Below are 21,589 nucleotides of genomic sequence, written 5' to 3'. Positions count from 1 at the left end.
CTGCCCATGTCACCCATGTCAAAAACCGCTACTGACTGTGAGCAGCGCTGGCTTTAAAAGACTAAACGAGACGGGGGGAGACGAGGACACAAGAGAGCCAGGAGCAAAATGTTAAGATTTTATTTACAAAGTCCTTTTTGTATGTATTTTTTGTTTGCTTTCATTTAACTTACAGAAAGTAAAACACAAAAAAACCAAATCAAAAAGAAAACAACCTCGACTAGTCAGTGTAAGCTTGAAGGAACATCTGGAGCTCTCTACTGAGGAGACAGAAACTAAAGGAGGCAGAAAGAGGGAGAGGGGGGAGGAAAGAGGCAGAGCGTTTCCCCAGACAACCATACAAAAATTAAACAAAAACAAATTCCTCTGAAAAAATATTTCTTTTAAAAAGCTCTGTTGGCAAAAAAAGACAACACGGTTTGCCCTGAGCAGGTTTGGCCTTGGCAACAGGAAGAGGGAGGAGGGTGGGTAGCTTTTTTTGTTTTTTTAAGATTGGCTTTAACACAATGATGTCATCAGAGCGACGAGCTACATCACAGACCGATGACATCAGGGGAAGAATAAGGAAATGGAGTTGGGTTCAGATTTCATTAATTCATTTATTAACTCCTCATGTTTTTATTGTCTTGTAAAAAAATAAAAGAAACCACGCCCACATACAATGGAAAAAAAAGTTAAGGAGAGACATTTATTCTCAGGAGGAAGAGGAAAACTGACGTAAAGTCTGCAACGTTTTGTTTTTTTGAGCTTTTCCAGACTGGTGATGCATTTACTGCCCACAAACAAGAGTTGGAATTTAGAGTTCAGATGGTTTCTTTCCTGTTAGCACAAGTTTAGGTTGTTTCCCCCCCCCCCCATTTTAAATGTAAACTGTGATGAAACAAACAAATAAACAAATAAAAAACTGTCTAGCTGTATATTCTGATGGAAGATTTGCAGGTTTCCAAAGAAGGCGAAACATCCTCTGGTTCCAGCTTCTAAAAATGTGAGAATCTCTCTGCAGCTTCTTATTTTAATAGCTAAACAAACTCTTTTATACAGTTGATGGTGGGACGAGAAAACAGATACTTTTCTGTTAAAGTGTTTTCTTCTTTCCTGAGTTCACAAAAAATAAACGTGCTGCCATTAAACCAAAAGAATAACACTGCGGCAAAAACAGAGGACTAAATGGAGGCTGTAAGTTGTTGATGACAATGGGAAAAAAAAAATTTGGCTCAACTTGTGGAAATGAAAGTATTTAAAAAAAAAAAAAAAAAAAAAGCAAAAAAAATAATTAATGAGGCGTTTTAGACAATAACGGATGTCAATTTGGCAGGCGACAAGCGAGGAGACCAGAGTCAGAAATGGGACGTGGCCCAGAGTGAAAGTGGGAGGAGGCAGAGGGGGAAGAATTGGCAGCAGGGATGAGACATTTAGACTGAGTGGATAAGAGGTCAGCAGGGTTTGCGGGGGTCAGGGAGGGGTCTCTGCAGGCCCTCATTCATCATCGTCATCATCATCCTCGTCCTCGGGGTCCCTCTTCCTCTTTTCTCCTTTGGCTGGAGACGAGTCCTCATCTGCAGGAAGAACAATGGGAGTCTTTTATTTGGCTGATTAATTACTACTTGGCTACACCTGACTGAACCAACTCAACAGACACCATCAGATATAAATGAGTGTTCGAGTGTTCCTCAAAACAAAGAGAAGTAATAGTGAGGAAAAATACAGGTTTACTCACCATCCTCCTCCTCATCTTCATCATCGTCTTCTTCCTCGCTGTCCACATCTCCGTTCACCTCTCCATCCTGCAGGGACAAAGACTGCTGATGCAAACTCACAGTGCCTCTTCCGAATCAGTCGGAAAGTCCGAGTTCCCAGTTGGAAATGTGTTGTGGAACGCTCCCTCAATTCGGGATTACCCCGCTCGGAAAGTCAGAGCAGACTAATGTACCACAAGCTACAATCAAAGTTTTACTACTGTTTACTGAACGTAAACTGTGAACATTTAAACTGTGCTGCAAAAGCTGTGTATTTTTGACCGACTCAGCCACGCGCAGAACACTGACCAGCCTCTACTCATGAACATGAGAAAAAGCATGATGATGTTTTACTAGTGACGCCTGAATGGTTTTACTTTGCTAAGAACCAAACAAATCCTGCCTTTCGTTGCTTTTACTGGAACCACCTATAGTGTGTGGGGTTGTTATAGCAAACTGTGCTTGGCATACAGCTTTTCGTCAGACTTTGTGTACGTGTTTTCTCGCCGTATTGTTTTTAAGTGTAGCCAGTTTCCTTTCTTGTTATCAAACATGACGATTTTTAATTTTCGTGAACAAGAATTAAGGAGACCCTCTCCTGACTCATCAAGGGCACCACAAGCTTCCCTGTTCCTTTCCAAGCAATCTGTGTTTAACCTACAGACACCTGTCGGGTTTTGGAGGACTACATGAAAGCACATGTGTGTACCTATAAACAAACAGAGCTGTTGTATTATAAATTATCCATATGGGTGTTTAACTGCACGGGTCTCCTGGTGGGAGCCAACCTGCCTCCAACCAATCCCAGCGTGCCTGCAGTCACTTTGTCGAGGAGTTTACAATTAATTATTTATATATGCAGACAGATTCCCAACATGCTGCAAACACTGAGCAACACGTCTCTGTGCAGTATGGCACTTAACTGGTTGCATTCTGGTTACATTTCTGAGGTTCTGCCTGGACTTTTCAGAGATTCATCACGAACTGTAACATGTAAACGCCAACTTAACCTCATTAAATTGCAGACTGACTCCATCTTATTGTAGTCTTAATGCACCAAATTCACAGGACAGAGGGCATTTGACTGTGATGCTGTGATGAAAGTGGTTTTAGACAGCATGTGGAGGACAGACGAGCAAATACGTCACAGATAAACAGAAGACACTTCGCATCTCATTTCCCCTCCTTTCATCGTTCTTCAGCATTTCTATGTAAATGTTACTGATTTAACTCCAAACTCACCTCATCACCGCTGTCGTCGTCTTCGTCGTCCTCCTCAGCCACTACGTCTTCTTCATCCTCCTCTTCCTCTTCCTCAAAGTCCTCTGACTCGCCCTCTGCAAAATAAAAAAAACTATCTTAATATTACTGTCGCTTTAATTTTCTCTCAGTTTTCTAGAAATCAAACCTTCACCTTCTTCGTCCTCATCGTCGACGCCGTCTCCCTCGCCCTCGGAGTCGGAGGCCTCGCAGTCGTCGATGTCGTAGCCGTCCAGGTAGGTGAGCTGGGGGAGCAGCTTGAAGATGGACTCCCTGTAGTCGGCCAGGTTTGTCACCTCGCAGTTAAACAGGTCGAGACTCTTCAGCTGGGGCAGCTTTTTCTGGAGGGACAAAGACGGACATCCGATCAGTTTTCTGAAAACATTTTCAAAGAACTAATGAAGAAGTACAAAGTGCTGCCCTCGTTTGGCTACAGCACACTGTGTGCAAGTTTGCTTTGGACATAATACTGACGACCCACAGCTCGTGCACTATTATGTCACTACAAGCTGAAACTGCATTATGGACACCTGAGACCAGCACATATATTGTATACCTACATGTCAGTATAAGGATAACAGAGCTGCTGACTGTCGTCCATGTTGGCTGTTACTATAGAAACTGTTTGTTTATATATACATATATAAATGTGTTTGTGTTTCATGCTGTTATATGATTTACTGATGGTTACAACCTATTCACATACAAAAGCACACAGCAGTGATCTGTCACTTCTTTTTTAAATAACGATGTAGACTCCACCCACCAGCGGCTCCAGGGTGCTGATGTCTTTGAACTTGTTCCCACTGAGGTTAAGGTGCGTTAGGTTCACCAGCCGCTCTGCCAGGACCTCCAGACCACCTGATATCCTGTTGTCACTGAGCTCCAACTGCAGAGACACAAAGAAAAGCTGTGAATCAAAAAAATCAAACAGAAATATATATATATATTTTTTAAAAACCTGGTGATATTGCAGCTTTATATTATCACATCATTAGTGTCTTTTACTTTTAGAGCGCTGACAGGACAAAAAGCCATCAAACTGTGTGACAGTTGAAGCCAAACACAAAGCTTCTCAACCCTCTGCTGCACCAAAAAGCAAGCAAAGTATACCAGAGGCAGCTGTCCACAGGCTACGTAACTGAGAAATTCACCAATAACAAACCAAACAATCAAATTTGAATCACCTTTCAGAAACTACAAAGAGAAAACATGCTGGAAAAGGAACTGAAAGCTCTGCAAAGCTGAACATCTGCACCTTCTTCAAACATTTACATGAACATCTGGTTTCCTGACGCTCTGCAGGCCCTCTCACCTTTTTGAGTTTGGCCAGCTTTGGGATGTCTGCGACGCTGGTCAGGCCGACGTTGATGAGGCTGAGCAGTTCCAGATTCGAGAACTCTTCTGTGATTCCCTCGATCTTTCCTTCGCTTGAGCGACAGTTATCCAGGACCAGCTCCTGGACCTGAGGGGAGAGAAGGGACAGCGCGCCGTTAATCCAGCATGGCTCAAAGTCGCCAACCGGGTGAAAGAGTGGATAACTGTAAACACTATTTCTATTTTAAGCAGCATGTGAGAAGAGTGACACATTAAACTGGTTACAGTTTGACTCTGTGACTCTTCGCCACTTTTAACCCTGAATGTTTCATGTTTAGCCTCCAGATTTCAACATATCATTTTCTATTTTTGCGTGATGGTTGATACAGTAACAGCATGTTGTAATAAAAAATAATAAAACATCAACGTTTTTTTGAATACACTGTGTGCTCTTGTATGTTTAATCTAGTTGAGCTTTTCCTCTCTGCTTACTTTGTTTATGCAAAAATAAAAACTTCCTTATAATAATCTGCAGTTGTGCTTCCACACATACGCAGGTATTCATAGGGTTTATGTTAGGGGTGGGCGGTAGAAACGGTATACGGTAGAAACTATATAAATTTGGCCAGTGTTAGAGATTTTGACTATTCCGCTCTACCGTGCATGTTGATGGTGTCATCAAGCTGCGCCTGTTTTGGTCGAAAGCATGGCAGTGGCTGCAAACAACATCATCTGCAAATTATGGCGGGCGACAGTAAAATCAAAGAGACGAAGCACTTTTGGAATATGGGCAAAAACTGTGCTTCCTCCACTTCCCTACCATCTATTCATTAATGCTGCATTCCATCACAGCTGCTCTATTCTCATGTTGTTGCAGTATATTAATGACTAACCTCGTATTGTGGATGGATTATCTCAGTTGTTCTCCTGACTGAAGTTTGGTCTGTTTACAGCATCCTGCCATGCGACTGCATTTGTCCCCAACCACTAGAAACCCTCATGTTAACTTTTATCGAGTGGAAAAGAAGTTGGCGTTCATCCTTCAGCTTTACTGTGCTAATCTTAAACTAACGTGGCTGTTTTGCTAGTGATCACGTAGCACATCATTATATACCAGCTAGCCCAACTTCAGTAACCCTACAAAAGTGACTGCTGTTTAGTTTTCTGTCTTCATTTATGTTGGAAGTGATAGCAGAGCTGTACTTTTTAAATTTGTTTAGAAATCTCTCAGTCAGAACATGCTATATCGTGTTTAGGTGGAAAACTAGCGAGCTAACTTCTGGATGCCTGGATGTTAAACTTAATTGTTACACCTGGTAGAGCAGAACGCTGATCATTTTATTACAGATGAAAGAATTTAGACAGTTTTTCAACTCTCAGTGATGCTGCAGTGATCGTTTGATTTTGGGACCTGAACCAGATGGAGTTTAGGACCCAGATTACTCCGCGAGGCTCCTGACTACAGCAGCCGTAATGCTCCAACAATCCATCAAGCGGTGCAGCTTCGTAGCTTACCAAAGTCGTACTAAAACATTTTTGACAGATTTCTGAGTGCCATGTACCACATAAAATCAGTTCGAGGTCAGTCAGAGCATCCTCACTGGATGCATCACCACCTGGTATGGCAACAACACCGCCTACAACTGCAAAGCTCTCCAGCGAGTAGTGCGGTGCTCTGAACGGATAATTGGAGGTGAGCTTCCCTCCCTCCAAGACATCTACAGGAAGCGGTGCCTGAGGAAAGCGGGGAGGATCATCAAGGACTCCAGTCACCCCAGCCATAAACTGTTCAGACTGCTTCCATCAGGAAGGAGGTTCTGCAGCATCCGGTCCCGTACCAGCAGACTGAGAGACAGCTTTTTCCATCAGGCCATCAGACTGCTGAACACGTCATAGACACCTCAGCTTCACTACTGGAACTTTAACATTATGCACTCCACACTGTATATAAATGCCACTTGTTTTGCACATATTCAACTCTGTATATTTTATATATTTTATTATTATTATTATTATTATTATTTTATTTTTTTACTATTTAATTTGTAAAAATGTGTATACACACACACACACACACACACACACACACACACACACACGTAGGAAAATATTTAGTATACACATCCAGAAATGCATACACTATTATATATTGTACATATATTTATTAGTTTCAGGTTGGCCATTCTTGTATTTTGCTCGTTTGTGTTGTTGTGTTTGCACATCTCTGTTGCTTGTGGGGCTCGCACACAAGAATTTCACTCGCATGTGCTGTGCCAGTGTGCCTGCACATGTGATGTGACAATAAAAAGTGATTTGATTTGATTTGATTTGATTTGAGCACAACCAGAATTCATACACAATCCACACTGTTGATTTTTGAGAAAATGAAAGGATTTTAAGCGTGCCTTATAGTGTGTAAAATACGTTATACAGAAGAAAAGAACGTATTGCGATATATATCGTTACCGCACATGCTTTAAATCAGCTGTCTCCAACCGGAGCGGTTTATGCCCGACAATATTTTCACGGACCGGCCTTTAAGGTGTCGCGGATAAATACAACAAAATAAAACTAGCACCGTTACCGAAAAAAAAGAAAATTTATTCATAACACACGTGAAAAGACCCAGGAATACAGAGTTAACGATAAAAACAATAACAAAATAACGCTGAAAACCGATAAAAACCCTGAAAACCATACATTTCACACCGAGCCTCAACTCTTGCGGCCCGGTACCAAACGACTCACGGACCGGTCCGAGGCCCGGGGGTTGGAGACCGCTGCTTTAAATTATATCTTGATATGGATTTTAGGCCATATTGCCCAGCCCTAGTTTATGTTTTGTTTTTTTCCCCTGTGTGTTTTGATCCTTCGTTCACATGTAAACAACTTTTTAGATCACCGAAACTCTCCCAAGTTTAAGTTCTTCAGAAACTCCACTTCTGCGTTTACATGTGGATGAAGAATCTGCAAAATCAGTCGAGCTGCCGCTGTAATCTCGTTGTCAGCTGGTGACATGAAACAAATCTGTAACCTCAAATGACTCACTTGATGGTTTGATTAAATAGCGAGGTCAATGTGACTAATTCATTTTCCTTGTACTGAGCACTGCCTAACGGGTAAGGTGACTTCAAATAGAAAGCGTGGTTACCCACAGAAGCAGCGCGAGAACACGGGAGTTTCCACGGCGTTTTCGTTGAAACATGTCAGTGTTTCATTGTATGATCACAGCGCCTCCCTTGTAATAAAACCCAATCATCCCCTACGTATAAACAGGAGGACTTTTGCAGAATGTTAAACTGACACAAGTTACCCATTTACTGGCTTGCAGTACTTGGGGTCATGTGGAAAACAAGCAAAAAAAAAGAAAAAAAAAAAAAAAAAGACGTCCCTTCACCTCAAACTGATGATTCATTCAATCAGTTTTTCAGTCTATATGTACCTAAAACAGAGTTAGAAAAACACTGCATACCCACAGACACCATAAAAGATGGATAAAGTTCCGGTCTATAAGATGCAGTATTTTTAGTCACCACCAGAGGGCAATAACATACGGCAGCTTTTTACTATTAAATAGTGGTCTGTATTAAAAATATGCAATGGCTTAATTAATTAATGTGCTAGTATTCCGGTCGTAGTAGTGACATTTATTTTCAGCCAGATTTAAAATGTACAAAAAGCATAATCAGTTAATAATTTTCACTCATTTGAATAATGTGGACAAAACTTCAAAAAATGTTTTCCTTTCTCTGAGTGCTGCCTTTAGTGGGCACCACAGCAAAAACTTAAAGTGTCCACCTCATACCTGAATTTTGCTTCAGCTGGAAATCCGGAATAACTTGATAACTGATCACCCTATACTTTGCATCCTCCTCTGTGGTCTTCCTCCTTTCCTCCTGCCTGCCAGCTCCATGTTTATCACCCTTTGTCCAGTATATCCACCATTGCTCCTCCTCACATGACCAAACCATCTCAGCCTCCAACTGGCTTTCCAACTTTGTCTTCCAAACCGAACTGTCCCTCTTGTGTTCTCATTTCTAATTTTGTCCTAACCTGCTCACTCAAAACAGAAACCGTAACATCTTCAGCTCTGCCTACTGTCTTTTTGACCGTGCCACCATCTTTAAACCATACATTGCAGCAGTTCTCACGACAATCTAGTAAACATTCCCTTTCACTCTTGAACCTATCACTCCAACCACATTAGCCCAATTAAACATTACACCAACTCCAAGAGTAGCTTTCCATGATTTTTATTGGTTCAAAAACTTCTGAAATGGCCACAGTAGGGAGATTGGGGACAGCCAAAAGGAGAGGAAAAAAGTAAGAAAGAGAGAGAGACACTGCCTAATACCTGAGCATTGAGCTCAGAGATTACCTTTACATACATTGCCCTCAGTATTTAAACCTTTTGTAATGTTTGAAATACAACAGCATTACATACAATATGTTATTTTCAAAAACCACCAAAACACTTTAGGTGTATATCAGTTTATTTGTTGTAAATCTCGTCATTTTCAGTTGTTTTCAAAAGAAAAACAAACTAGGATCCTACAGAGGACGCCTGTGCGGTTTCATGTTGGAACGGGGCCCGACCGAGGCTCTGTTTGTAAACTCGTAGCAACACGTGACGCTGCTAGTTAGCTCTGTTGCTAGCTGCGTGTTATTACCAGCCCCTCCGCTCTGCGGAGCCCTCACTTATCGACCCAAAATGATAAGGTACTGCGGCGGAAAATGTCTCTCATTACGGTGGTTCTATGAGAAATGATATGAGTAAACGAGTGTCGTAAATTCGGGCCACAACGACTCAGCCATTTTATAAAAGTAGCGCTAGCACGCCGCTGGCTACGCGCCCTTAGCGCGTTTATGCTCGCTGGATCCGACTAATCTCTGGAAACGCGTTTTCGTAAACAGTTATTTTTAAAAAGTGACTCGCTGAGTTGCAGAAAAATATTTTTAACAAAATATTAACAAGTAAATAAAATGTTAATACGCAATGGGGGGTTTTAGAATTAAAATGCCATCTATCGACTTCGAAATAAATGAAATTCTAGAATTAGCCAGGCCCGAAAGACGTCGATTATATTTTTATTTCCCGATAAGCAGGCGGTTTTAAGTTAATTTTCATGCGTGGGGATTTTCATTTAAATTTTAATAACTTTCAAGAGCATCAGTAATATGAATAAAACGAGAAATGCGTGGGCATAAAATGAAAACAACGTGGTAAACAACTGCGTGACTGCGCTGTTTGCGAGCGGCGATAACAGCTACTTAGTTGAAGGGAAGCAGCTAATTCAAGAATTTCGCAGACTTTGTGTTAGCTTAGATCTAAACTTGCTTTTTTAAGATATGCTGTTTTTTAATCACTTTTCCCCCCTCAAGCTGCAGACACGCTGCCATGTGCTCGCCACCCCTCCTCCTGCCGGTCTACAGCAGATCAATTCCAATAAAGAAGCACACAACCCGAGAGACTCACCTCCGAGGGCGACCGGTGCCTCAACTCTAAGGAGACCCTCTTCTTCATGTCCATTTTCCTCCGGTTTTTCCTGGCTTTGGTTCTTTACGTTATGGAAAGCTTGTTTTCTCTCTCGTCCTCTGTTCAGCATCAACACGCGGAACCGGAGTGAAGCTAGCCACAATAGATACTCGTCATTTCCGGGAACGGCTTTCAAAATAAAGTTGTGGTTACGTGGTATAGCGGAAGTAGAAACATGGCTTATTCCGCCCAGAGGTTCGCACACTTTACCTTCAGGCCATGCACTCTATAATTCATCCACGTATATGCACTTATTTCGTCTTGAGATTATCCAGCGCGTGTGAGAGTTCTATGTTTCATCTCATTTTAGCGGGAACACACGAAACCTCCTTTAGGTTCTAGTGTACTCGCTTTAGCTTGACGCATGCTCGGAACGCTCCAGTGGCGCATGTGGAAAAGTGGGTCAAGCCGTATGGTGCATTGAATGCCTGAGTTATAAATCAGATATTTAGCCTTCGCACAGAAAATGACTAAAAATTAATACAAATAGGCCAAAACATTTAATTGCGGACAGTATTTTTAAACAGTGATAATAAAACTGATTCAAGACTGCTGGATTCCTTAAACCTTACTAGATGCTATATAAATTCACCAATTTTCCTGTGATATAGACAGTTTGAGTTTTTTCAGATTGAGTATGTAAATTTCGAGTTTCTGAGGTGATCTTGAACATATCAGATATTGATTTGTAAATTGAGGGAAACGGCAGCAGTAGGGAAACAATACTCTACAGCGCCACTATACTGTCATTTGGAATCATTACACAGATATAAAAAGTCGACCACGTGCAGTAACTTAACTCTAAAAGAAAAATCATATCTCATTTATTTCCACATTAATATAAACGATAATGAAGAATTGCTTATCACTAGCAAAAAATGTCTGGCATGTGAGATAATTCACTTTCACTATGACTTTATGACATTTTCACTACACACTATAGCCTTCACTTATTTATATTTATTGTTATTATTATTGTTATTATTATTATTATTATTATTATTATTATCGTTGTTGTAGCTTAATGTATCATTGTGGTTATCATTTTTAACTTACAACATAATATATTAACAGTAACTTTGAGAAAATGTGATTAAAATGCAGATTAAAACTGTTTGCTCATGAATTCATTTTTTTCTTTGACCTGCAAATTATGTGCTATAGACTCAAACCGAAACATTTCCAATATGAAATTACAGGAAGGATTTTAAAACTAGCAATCATTGCTGGTTGTTGATGCAGTTCCACTTTTGTGCAGTCAGTGGTGCTGTAGCTCTTTGTCTGATCCCTCCGTTTATCGACTCATTGTGAAGAACAGATTGGAGCCTTGTTTGCGCCGTGTCATCATAGTGTTAATCTTTATTGTCATTACATTGTAGTTCATCTTCACGACAAGCAGTTATACATACAGTGGTCTTAGATTATATCATTGTCCAATACAAGGAGAGCAACAGTTAGAGTTAGTATCACAGCTAGATTTTTTCCATTGACCAACCCCACCCCCAACCCCCCAAAATACCCCTTCATCCTCCCCCCAATCACTACCCCTCCCATACTCTACACCATACACCAATGTATTGACGACCGTCAAATATGTCACAGGTGCCTAACCATTAAATAGGACACAGGAATAAATAAATTAATAAATAACCAAATCAATACATACAATACATATATAAATAAATAAATACCAACAAGGTGTGTATATATTAACATACACACAAGTAGCTCACCAGAGGACAGCAGGTTCCAAAGTCATAGGGCCATTTCATACAGCCACAAGGCATAAAGTATGATTATGTAACACAGCCACAGTTCAGACCCCGGCCACATTATTACACCCCAAAAATCATGGCGCAGAGATTAGATTTAGTTTTGCAAATGTTTCTTTGAAGCAGGTCAGCTCTCAGAGGCAGACCCGCTCCCTTGGGAGAAATCCTTCTGCTTGAGTTAAACCTCACAGGTGGAGCCTCAAAAAAGCAAAAAACAGCTTGAGTTAAAAATAAAACACCAATTTTTATTTAAATATACTGTCATCCTTGGTGCACAAAGGAAAGTAGCTTACATTATTTTATTTTTTTTGCAAGTGGACACTCTACACCTCAAATCCTAATCTGTTGATCAATCAAGTATAGATCAATCAAGCCCAGTTTATTGGTGTATGCTGCCGTCTTTGAGCCAAGCAAGACAATCAATTCTTTATTTCTCCGAGATAACTGGCTGTAGCTTCAGGGGTTTCACATCACTCCAACACTAATTCTGAAGCACAGAGAGTATATTTGCTCACTGGTCACTTTATTAAGTACACTTTGCTACTACCGTACTGGGTTGGACCCACCTTTGCCTTGAGAGCTGCATTAATTCTTCATGGCATAGATTCAACGAGGTTCTGTGAACATTCCTCATTTATTTGGGTGCATATAAAAAGAAAGCATTGCACAGTTGCTGCAGATTTGTCAGTTACGCCCCCATGATGTGACTCTCGTCTTCCACCCAAGATGCTCTATTAAATTGAGATCTGGTAACTGTGGGGAACCATTTGAATACAATGAACTCTGATCACCCATCAGAAGACAGTCAGCATCAATACTCAGGTAAGCAGTCACATTAAATGATGCTCACCTAGTAGAAAGAGCTCAAACTTTGCCAAAAAAATATCCCACACTATATCACTCTATCACCAGCCTAAACTGTTAATACAAGGCAAGATGCTTTGTTTATGTCAAATTCTGATCCTATTGTCTAAATATCACAGCGGATATTGAGACTGATCAGATCAGGAAATGTTTTTCCCCTCTTCTATTGTCCAATTTTGGTGAGCTTATGTGAATTGCTATCTCGGTCTCCCGCTCTTAGCTGAAAGGAATGGCACAGTGTTACTGTTACTGTTGCGTTCCTATCAGCTCCAACCTTTGACCTTAACGAGACATTTTCACTCAGGGAACTGCCACTGACTGGATATTTTGTCTTTTTTTGGACCATTTTTAAAAACCCTGGAGATCCCTGTGTGGCAACAATGCCACATTCAAAGCCATGTGAATATTGTTTCTTCCCTCAGCATTATCTAAGTATTCATAGTCATAGTGCATAAAGGCACTGATTTGCTGTCATGTGATTGGTTGATTTTATATATGGGTAACAAGAGGTTAAACAGATGTCCATAATGAAGTGGGAGGTGATATTAACTATTGTATCTTACTGTTAAATTATACAACATATTTTTTTAGTTCATTGTTGCTGTACACTGGTGGAAACCATCAGCTATGAGAAGCCCCTAAATCTTCTAAAGCTACTGTTAGCAAGAAAATAATTAAGCCTGTAATTTCTCCAACCAGTTATCACAAGACACCAATAATACTTATACAATTTTGCAAATGCTTTCTTTTAGGTTATTAACCTGCTTATTAATACATAATTAATGTAAAATGACTTTTTTTAGCAGAAGTCCAAATGTAAAGTATATTAGAATCTGCCAGCTGGTGCTTCTCAAGTTTAGCCCCAGACAATGACGGTGTTTCTCCTTTCAGAACAGCTGTACCTCTGAGGAAAGACTGGAGACCTGCAGCTTTTGTTTGGAGTGTCATGACTGATCTCTCAACTGGAGAGGTGAAACTGACTTTAGGTAGGTAATGTGGCCTAGGTCTGACTCTTACCAAGGTGAACAGGGGAAATGGAGGGTAACACTGTACAAGTCCCTCATTGAGGTTAGAATACATGTCGCCATAGAGGGCAAATCGCAGTGGAAGTGAAACAAAAAAAGCAACAATAAAAACATCATTCAAAGAAATACAAAAAGTCTTAAAGCACTTTGTAAGTTGAAGAAGAGTGCCATATGAATTTTCAACAGGTCAAAGAGTACAATAACTGAACAACAAAAAACATAAGAGTAGCAGAGTTAACCTAGGTTTACTGCACTGCAAGACAAAAGCCAGCAGGACGAACATCTCCCCCTTCTCTTTTTCCCTTTTTGAATGTTTTGACTTTTAAAAAATCCATCTCAAAAAGCAGACGTGAAGCGGTCCAGTTGCATGCAGCTCACACACATTCGACAGGCAGACTCAGAAAAATCAGGTTTTCAGACACAGAACTTACCGACAGAATAAAGTAAAAAGAAAACACTGAACATATGTTTGCACCAACCAAACCTCCGTCTTTTACAAAAACCTGTAACATTTATGCAAAAGCAGGTATATGGCAGAAAAAAAATTGAAGACTGGAAAGAGATTATTATAAAGTTTTATTTGATGATTGTATTGTTGTTTTCACGCATGTGCTTTGGCAATGGAAGAGATGTCTTAGCTCTTTCACAGATAGATAGATAGACAGACAGATGGGTAGATACCTCTTCCTTTGATGAAACCTTAAATTTTATTGTTCCATCAGAACTTATTGCCTTTATATTCAGTATTATTGACAGTTTATAGAAGATACTGTTTAGTCTGAACCAGTACTTTTCCTTTTTTATTATTATTATTACTATTCAAAAGGATTGTATAGTAGCTTTAGGTTTTCCCGTCCTTCAATCAAACTTCTATCAAATATTTTATCTTGACAAATATCTCAACTAAAGCATTTTGTTTTTGTTGTTTTCTGTCTTGCCTCTGTCACACTTCTTAAGTATCTGTGCCATTTTAGGTGGCATAGACTTTCTCTGGTATGTGTTATGCACTGATTAATCATTAGACTTTAGCAAGAGAAGGCAATAAGATTGTAAATATAATTATAATGGTCATGATTTTTTATATCTGCTTTTTAAGCCTAACCTCATCAGCCATCTCCAGGTCCAAATGTCCTTTCTGAACACTATTCATTTTTGTTTTTGTTTTTTTAAGGTCCAGATTCCAATAAAATTATCAGTGTGGTGTTTTCCAGGTGTTATAATTTATTATCCAGGCACCCATTAAAACAGTGATCTATGGGGTTTGGCAGAGTTAGCAGTAAGCTGACTTTAGTCACTGAGATAGTTGTCATTTAAAGACTGTATACCATGTTCTTACTGATGTCTTTCTGAAAAACTATAAACATACAGCACTTCTAGATGCAAATGAAGACTGCTATGGAAACTAGCAGTAACATATAGAGGGTCACTGAAGTTGGGTTAGTTGACATAATGATCTACTCCTTTGTAGCTGGCTACAATAGGTAGGCTAATATCAACACATCAGCACAGGGATGAGGATGTAGGATGTGGCTTAAATTGTTCTCAATAAAAATGTAAGAGGATGCGCTGCTGGCAGATATAAACTTCATATGGAAGACAGAAAACACTGGACACAGATAAAACATCAGCCTAGAAGTCAGAGATGACACCATCCACTACACATGAATAATAATCAGTGTGTTACTGCATGTTTTGGATTGCTTAGTATGAAAAACTGTGGTCCTAAGTTCAATGTCTTGAGCTTTGATACCTGGAAACAGGGTTTAATACCTGATTACTTAACAAGCAGACAATCAAACCCGTCATTTTGCCTAAAGTTTGGTAGAAACCGTAAAGATTTTATATATTTTAATATGGTCCACGTTATACATGTAAACCATTAACCTGCTAATAGATCTTAGTATGTTGATTTTAGTAGTATAAAATGATCATATATGTTAATGGTCTGTAAGTAATAGGAAAAAAGATTGTAGTATAACCTGTTTAACATGAAAGCCGCTCTTCTGGCGGAGTATTCTAGAAAAATTCGGAATATGTTATATTTCTCTGTTGTTTTCAATAGCCTATATGTTACATTTAAGATGAGGTATTCAGTAATCAGGCACTAAATACTCTAACGTATTCTGCTCAACACTGCATCAACAAAGCAAGAGTACAGGAATGTTAAGCTAAAGGCTAGCTGGTTAGCCACTTCTGGCACATTAGCATCAGCCATGCTAACACAGATTCCTGCTGGTTCATAAATAATGCTCAGATAGAAAACCCTAGAACCCTAAGATTTTTTTTTAAAATTATTCTTAAACTCTGTACAATAAGTATCAAACAGTCTGTTTTAAAAAATGTGTGACTGGTAAATTACAACTAGAATTCAAAGCAGAGATGACCAAGGTGTTGTCGTTTTCCTTTATCAGTTGATTTGACATAAACCCAGAACTATACTTAGATGCCTATTTCAACAAGTAACACATGTAATTATAGGTTTGTAGTTCTGTCCTCTATTTCGAAGAGAGCTCTTAATATTACTGGAATGTTTCAGTTATTTAAACTGAGTCATCTCTCTAATTGTGAGTCCAGATCTTTAAAAGTTGCTTTATCAGAGAACCTTTAACAGTAAATAATATCAACCTTTTTCATATGGTCGTTGTCAAAGTAGACTCCTTTACACTGCTTTTAACAATACTGCAGATCTGTCCAGAAACTGAGAATAATGAGAAGCATTTTGGCATTGTAGCCATCCTGCTAGATGCTACACATCGCGTTTGCAGCAGGGAGCTACCACCAACACAGAGTTCTTACTAACATTTAACTATTCCAGCAACTGTTTAAGAGAAAACTAGAATGAGATATCTGAAGCATTTGGCTAAAGAATGGTATAATTATGCCTGAGATTATGACAACAGGTTCAGAAGCAAAAAAGATGTCACGATCGTAGGGTTAAAATAAATAAATGAGTAAATCTTGAATTTAGTGAGATGTTTAAGGGCATTAACAACATTCTGATATAACAAAATGTATCATTCTATGAACAAGAAGGCAGACAAAATTCTAAAACTTGAGTGCAACCTAAAAAAAGTTTGGTCATCAAACAGCAATTTTGGTCATCACGCATTACTTTGAAGCTGACAGCTGGTTGCTGGTGAGTGTTCCAGCCACTGGTTGCCTAGGTTACCTTCTATTGTTATTCACTATCAGGTCATATGACAATACAGATATTCTTCACTATTCATTGTCTGTTGGCTCTCAGTCATCCAGGTCACTGCAGTCTAAGGAGCTTGTAAAGAAAAGCATCTGGACTTCTTTAAGTTTGTTGATGATGTTTCACCTCTCATCCAAGAAGCTCCTTCAGTTCTTAGAGTTGAAGAAGCTTCTTAGATGAAAGTCCAGAAGCTTTTCTTTCCAAACTCAATAGACTTCACTCTTCATTGTTATATACTTCAGTTGCTCACCTGGAAGATGAGAAAAGTTTATCTTGGATCCCATCCTTTTCCCTTTGCCAGTGGTTACTTTGGCCATAGTCGCTTGAAGTCACTGAATGTCACGGACTTCTTATGGCCTCTGGTTGCCACATTGCTATGAATCAATTCCATTGTGTGCAACTTTACATTATAGATATTATTCAATGCAGATGGTTTAGCGAATGACTTCCATTGTGAATATGGCACATCTGAGCTGCACTGACCTTTGTCGGCCCAGTTAGTTGCCATTAAACACAGCTATAACAGGCAACTGGTATCATGACCAGGCAAAAATATAGTATATTCTCCCTGGTAAGCTATCGGGATTTTGACATAAACAATGTGAATCTGGAATTTAGTATTAGCATTACAACAGGTTTCATGACAGCAAAATGTTTTGATCTTGCTTTACTGTTTCAACATAAAGCTTAGCAACTAGTGTTAGAGAGTTTTAGTGTTTGAGACCAAAATACTAGAAGTTTTTCATTGCCAAATAACAATAAAGTTGGAAAGATTCTGAAATATTCACCACGGAATTTCAGATACTTTGTTTAGTGGGAACTATGATCATGTAAAATAGTCGGGCCCCTAACAGCACTCTAAAGATTAAAGCGTAGATGTGGCGTTGCCTGCGGTGCCGTGCACGGAAGGCGGATACACCCGCCGACTTAAGCATAGCGCTGGATCATGCGATGGTTGGTTGCTGTGGTAATTTTGAGGTGGCAGCGGGAGAGCTGCAGCTCTGTGTGTTTGTGTGTAAATAAAGGGTGCAAAGCATGTTCATGTTACCTGGTCTGCTGTGGTCATTCACAGTGGTGCCGAAACCCAGGACGGGAGGCTCGGCAGACTCAGGACTGGGCAAGCAGAGAGAGGAGATGGTGCAAATGGTGGCTGAGCTGGCAGCCATGCAGAGGGAGCAGGCGGCGGTGTGTCGCCGGCAGCAGAAAGAGCTGCCCGACACCGCCGCCACCCCCACAGGTGCTCCCCGACACCTCTGGGGTGGCCGGTCTGCAGCCTGTCACCGCACCCTTCCCCACTCCTCGGGTGGGAGTAGCTTGTGCCCGGCAGGGGCCAGCTCCCATTCCTGCTCTCCGGAGGAGGGACAAGGAGCAACTGCTGAGCCCACCACTAGCTCACCCACCTGCCCAGCCCGAGCTGGAGGTCAGCGTGGGAGGAACTTGCTACACCATCGCTGGTGGTGGAGGAGGCATGCGAGGGTCCCCGCCAGCCGGAAGCGGGGGTGGTGACGGAGGGGCCGCGCGAGGAGATGGAGGTCCCTGTGCCAGGGGAGCATGCTCAATTGGACGTGCACGCCAGACCGGCCTCACCCCAACCAGTGGCCGGTGTACACCGAACATCTGCCCAGCCGCCTGTTAGCTGGGGCTCACGACCGTGCCAGCCGCGCCGCGTCCACCTGCCACGCGGCTGACCTCCGGACCAGCTTCGCCGGCGCCGCTGGGTTCGTGGGCGGCCACCTGAACTGACACCCCTTGGCCAGGGGCCAGGGGCACCGACGATCCGGGCTGATCCCCTCTCCCACTCGTGGTGGTGGAGTAGGTTCGGCCGGATGTCTGCCCGGCCTCAGTCGGGCGATGGGGGTATGTGGCGGGGTGGGGCCTGCGGTGCCATGCAAGGAAGGCAGATGCACCTGCACAGCATCTGCAATCATGCCCCGCTGACGGGTCCTGTGATGGTTAGTTGTTGTGATATTGTTGAGCTGGCAGCAGGAGAGCTAAATCTCTATGTGTTTGTGTGTAAATAAAGGATGCAAAGCACGTTCATGTCATTGGGTCTGCCATGGTCATTCACAGTAGACTTTACTGATACTTCTCAGACAGATTGTTGGGTAGATATTAATTGTTGTAACTAGTGCTCCCAGCGTTAATCTCGTTAAAATGGCATTAATGTCATTTTAATGAGATTAACGCTGGGAGCACTAGTTGTAACTGTTCATCAGCTACTACATGTCCTACTGACGTGCCTTTTGGCAAGGGAGTATCACCTCCCAAACTTAATTATGTTTCTGAGCATGAGTTATTGAAAATCTGAAGAAATCTAAAATTGCTGTTTTTTAAGCCATCTAGCCACACACAGTCATGCATGCAAAAGCCACATATTTAGACAAATCAGCAAGCTCCTACTCCACAGAGTACAAGGAAACCACAGTATATAGAAAGGAAAAAACAAACAAACTTCTTTCTCACTATGCATACTGGAATGTTCAAATGTGTATCAAATAAAAAACAAAAACAAACAAGGCTCTGTTCAATAACATTCATCTGTGGCTGTGATGGCAAATCAGTGCTGCTTGGTAAAAAGAGTAACCCAAACTTCTCCTTTTCATCACTTGAACTTCTGCTTAGTGATGTGTTGAATGAGTTTCTTGATCCTCAAGCCTCAAAACCCCCCTAAAAGTTCCATTTTACAAGATAAATGGGTTTAAAAACAAGTGGATAAATGTTCTCTTTTCCATTCTAGCAAGACCAAGCTTACTTCAACACAGTCAATCTTTTTTTGGCTGGATCATGCATTCAGCCACTGAATTGAAATGCTATGCAGTGTCAGCAAAGGCAGAGGGTGTTACAAAAAGAGCTAGAAAGAGGTTGAAATATACCTAAATCGTAAACTCTATGGATCTGTGGCTCTGGGTTGTTATTTTGATGGTCTACAATCTGGACTATGGAGCCTTTCTAAAAGGTAGTGCTACCCAATGAAAGAAAATAACAAGACAAGAGAAAGTAACAAAGATAGACAGCTGGTAAAACTGTGACAGTTTCTGAAAAATTTAGGTATGAAAAAGAGCACAAGAAGGCAAGTTAAGGTAGAAAGAACAGTTACTTTTAGAGAAATACAGCAAGAAAAGAAGAAAGAAGACAGTCTCACAAAAAAGCTGTCAGGCAGCTAAACCGACAAGCAGGAATTTGTGCTGGCTTGATCATAAATACAGTAAGAACAGGTCAAAACGCACATACAGACACATACATGCACGTACATATACACCGTGCCTTATTCGCAAGTCTCCATAACCTCACAGTATTCTGTGCTGCCCGGCCAAGCACTGCGCTATAAAAGAACATCATCTCTTTGTCTTTTCATCTCTTTCAGTCCCTTGCTTATGCAGCTCTCACGCTATAATCCTCCTCTCCCTTTCTTCTTCTACTCTAATCGCTGTTCTACTGCCGCATCTTATGTATCCCATCTCGGGCTTCTCTCTCGTTTCAGTCCATTTTGTGAAAGCAGAATCGCACAGAAGCACAGAAGAAGAAGAAGAAGAAGTAGAAGGAGGGCGTGGTTTGTTGTTTATGCAAATACAGGCTGTTTTCTGGGTGTCTGGATTGGTCGAGGGGAAGCGGAAGGTTGGTAACAGGACCTAATGAGGGAGCGGCACCAGAATATCCACATAATTGATGGGGAAGAAGCCCGACTGGCCGTTGATCATACCCTCGTACCAGTTGTCATCGATCTGATTGGTCAGGGTGATGACATCCCCCTCTTTGAAGCCCAGCTCACCTTCATTCTCTGGTTCAAAGTCGTAGAGCGCTCGACAACATGGCTGGTCCATAGGGGCTGTGAATGGACAGAAGCAAAACATAGTGAGTCAGTTTCACTCTCTATGCGGCATTTTTGGTTATCTGGTTTGTTTTGGTTTAGCTTAATGACACTGTTACATACGGGGCCTATTTTGTTTTACTTAAGAATTTCTTGCTGTGCATTGAACAGGGCTAATTTGCTGGATATCAACATAATGGTTTGACAAGGCTCACCTGTTAACTGAAAACCATTTTAACTAACTTTGAAATCCTGCACAACTAAAATCCAGAGAAAGTCAGGAATCTTTTAAATAACTTTGTATATTTCATAATTAAACTTAAAATAAAATCATGCAAGTCCATACAAGTAAATTGTCTCGAATATGAAACAAGTTTAACAGACTCTAATACTACTCTGGAAGGTAGAAAGAAACTTTCAGCTGCTAAATAATTTCCCAAGGGGATGCCACAGTGGATGGATGCGCATGCTAATTTGGAACTCATCTTTGCACCAGATGCCGAGCACTGGGAGTACACTAGCTTGCGACCCCCGAGGCTTGGTTTGTGTCTCCTTTCTGACATGCTTTAATTAATTAATCTTTTTTTTGGGGGGGGGGGGGGGGGGGGGGGGGCTGGCAGGCAGATAGAGCAATGAGCCACTGTGATGGCCTTTTTTTGATGGTGAAGACTCATTGTGAAACCTTGAGATAAGCATTTCTGATGTCGTTCCTGTGTTTTTCCAATTGAGGTGTTGAACATGGAGTCTGACTGAAAATTAGACATACAGATAGACAGATAGATAACGACTTATCAATCACAAGTTTGCAATGCCAATCAGTCCGATTTGCCTCACAGTTATGAATTTACAAGGCTTCACAACAGGACTTCACAAACCAGTGGGTATGTGGCCAATAAGTCTGTTTATAGGCCTTTCAGAAATAATTTTTGACAATTTTGACCCAGATCAGGAATATATATTAAAAAATAAACACAAAACTCTCAGATGACTTTGAAATAGCGACTAAGATTAAAAACATCAAGCAATTGAGAACTGGGGCAATTTTCTTATACGCTTAAATACAACCAGACTTATT

General features: G+C 40.9%; 2 protein-coding genes across 2 annotated transcripts in view; both read right to left on the bottom strand.

Annotated features, from left to right (window-relative positions):
* Positions 1–98: 98 nt before the first annotated feature.
* On the bottom strand, positions 99–10,100 carry LOC146579248 (acidic leucine-rich nuclear phosphoprotein 32 family member D-like). The gene is made up of 7 exons (XM_085262742.1): positions 9,790–10,100; positions 4,312–4,461; positions 3,763–3,885; positions 3,151–3,337; positions 2,979–3,073; positions 1,718–1,784; positions 99–1,556 (listed from the first exon to the last, which is right to left on the bottom strand). Exons 1-7 carry the CDS (start codon positions 9,841–9,843, stop codon positions 1,477–1,479), a joined length of 756 nt encoding a protein of 251 aa, XP_085118868.1. The 5' UTR covers positions 9,844–10,100; the 3' UTR covers positions 99–1,476.
* Positions 10,101–11,188: 1,088 nt separating this feature from the next.
* Positions 11,189–21,589, bottom strand: part of LOC146579247 (endophilin-A1-like) — a 61,489-nt gene continuing 51,088 nt past the window's right edge. Inside the window, exon 9 of the mRNA XM_085262720.1 lies at positions 11,189–20,532. Coding sequence (XP_085118846.1) covers positions 20,336–20,532 — 197 coding nt within the window. The 3' untranslated portion in view covers positions 11,189–20,335. The remainder of the gene's footprint in view (positions 20,533–21,589) is intronic.

This window comes from Mchenga conophoros, linkage group LG3 (assembly GCF_057382185.1).
Source record: "Mchenga conophoros isolate Kocher_MC1m ecotype Shallow Benthic linkage group LG3, M_conophoros_male_GT1.1, whole genome shotgun sequence".
NCBI lineage: Eukaryota > Metazoa > Chordata > Actinopteri > Cichliformes > Cichlidae > Mchenga > Mchenga conophoros.
This window is presented reverse-complemented; position numbering and strand designations above follow the sequence as displayed.